The 2,383-nt window shown below is 33.0% G+C and overlaps 1 protein-coding gene across 1 annotated transcript in view; it reads right to left on the bottom strand.

The window, feature by feature from the left end:
• CEP126 (centrosomal protein 126kDa) overlaps window positions 1-2,381 on the bottom strand; it is a gene marked incomplete at its 5' end in the record, with an annotated part of 58,487 nt that extends 56,106 nt beyond the window's left edge. Inside the window, one exon of the mRNA XM_006775258.2 lies at window positions 2,311-2,381. Coding sequence (XP_006775321.1) covers window positions 2,311-2,381 — 71 coding nt within the window. The remainder of the gene's footprint in view (window positions 1-2,310) is intronic.
• Window positions 2,382-2,383: the final 2 nt, after the last annotated feature.

Genomic DNA, 2,383 nt, shown 5'->3' on the forward strand with positions numbered 1-2,383 from the left:
AACAAACTGGTGACCATAATGTGAGATAATAGGAAGGCCAAAAAGACCATAATGATACATATTTTAAAATTCATTAGTGTATACATAATTTGACCTCCTTTATAAAAGGTGAAATATAGAGACAAATGACTAATGTTTAAAAAAGAAAAATTTAAAAAATATATATTTTTATTGATCTCAGAGATTAAAGGAGAGTGAGAAACATCAATAATGAGAGAGAATCATTGATTGGCTGCCTCCTGCATGTCCCCCTACTGGGGATCAAGCCCCAAACCCAAGCATTGGGCCCTGACTGGGAATCGCACCATGACCTCCTGGTTCATAGGTCCACACTCAACCACTGCGCAGGTTTGAGATCTGATATTAAAGTGATGTTGATAATAAAATAATAAACCCCAAAATGATATTGTACATCCATGTTCATTAGAAGCATTATTTGTTAATAGCCAAAAGGTGGGAGCGACTCATGTCAATCCACAGATGAGTGGATAAAGAAAATGTTGTATACATGCACAATGGAATATTATTTCAGCTTTAAAAAGGAAGGTTGAGTGTCAACCTATGGACCAGGGAGTCACAGTTCGATTGCTGGTCCGGGCATATGCCCGGACTGTGGCCTCAATCCCCAGGAGGGAGTGTGCAGAAGCAGCCAATTGATGATCCTCTCCCATCATTAATGTTTTTATCTCTTCCTCTCCCTCCCTCTCTCTGAAATCAATACAAACATATTTAAAATAAAAAAATCAAATCCACACATAAAGCCTGCTATTTCACAGAGCAAGTCAACTATTAGAAAACACAATGGACAAATGTTAATTTATTCATCAACAAAATAAATAAGCTTAATAGGAAAGAAGCACTATGTGACAGACACCATGATAATTACTTTTATTAGTATATGTGTTCTCAACGATTCCTCTATAATATTACCTTTTTTGTTCTACATAACAATCCCTTGAAATAGATGGTTTTAATTCAAATAATAAATGAGAAACTGAGACCTAAAGAGATTAAATAACTTCCTCTAACTCATGAAGCTAGGACTTTAACCTAGATCTCTGACTCCAAAGCCCATGACCCTTTTATTCATCTTCACTGAACATTTATCATGCACCTTTTGTAAGTTTCAGGAGCTAAAAGATAGGAGAAAAACAGAAGCACACAAATACAAAACAAAAACAAGGTTTATTAAATAAGTTTAAGTACACCAGGCAATGAAAGAGTTACTATACAATGGCACATATGCCAGAAAAACAAATTATAAGCAAACAATTTTGTATTTCTGAAATGGGACTTGAAACTATACTTAATGATGTAGTTAATAAACTCCAGTGCTTTTCTGCCATTTGTGTATTGTAGGAATATAGAGAAGGTAGCAAAACAATAATACAAAATGCCTTACTTACTGTATGTTAAGAAAATCCAATAATTCAAACAAATTTTGAAAAATGTTAAGCAGTGATTGGATGGTTTTACTTTACTTTCCAGCTTATACTAGAAAACTCTTTTATGGCAGTCATTTATAAAATTCTTTTATCACATTTCCACCATTATCATATTCCTGAGAATAGCTCTTACAGAAAAAGTATATAGAAGTGAATAATAAATTAAAATAAAATTATATTCTATTGGAGACTAAATATTAATTGGTAATCTTTTAATTTATCATGAAATTATATAAAAATAAAGAATACATTTTATAGGCATTTTAAGAAGTGCATATGACACTGTAATCAGAAGTTTTATGACAAGAAAAGATGATATGGTCAGAGTCAATAATCTAGAAATTACATCACCATGTTTGTGCTTTAGGCAGAAAAACAATTATGAAATGTACAAAGCCACCTAAATCTCGATTAATGTTTTACAGCAGTGGTTCCCAAACTTATTTGGCCTACCGCCCCCATTCCAGAAAAAATATTACTCAGCGCCCCCTGGAAATTAATTTTTTAAAAATTTTAATAGCAATTAAACAGAAAGATATATGTATTAATGTTTCTACCTTTTTCGTAAAATATAGTAAAGAAAGGTGTAAATTAGAAACATTGAAGTTTGAAATTATGAAACTATTTATTGAACTCAGAATAGAAAGGTAATATGAAAAAAGTTAAAACAAATGCACCTGTGGCCATCACCGCCCCCCTGGATCGCTGCAGCGCCCACCAGGGGGCGGTAGCGCCCACTTTGGGAATCACTGTTTTACAGATAAAGCGTTGTCATGACTTAGGCTCATAAAATGCTACAAAGTAGAAGAACTATTATTTTATAAAGACTGAATTTCTACACTCTGAATAAAATACAATTACTTACTTTTTTCTCCTGTTTGACTCCACGAAATATTTACGTGCTCGATTTCGAAATATTTTTTGTTGCTGCAGTAATA

This window comes from Myotis davidii, unplaced genomic scaffold (genome assembly GCF_000327345.1).
Source record: "Myotis davidii unplaced genomic scaffold, ASM32734v1 scaffold8, whole genome shotgun sequence".
NCBI classification, from domain to species: domain Eukaryota; kingdom Metazoa; phylum Chordata; class Mammalia; order Chiroptera; family Vespertilionidae; genus Myotis; species Myotis davidii.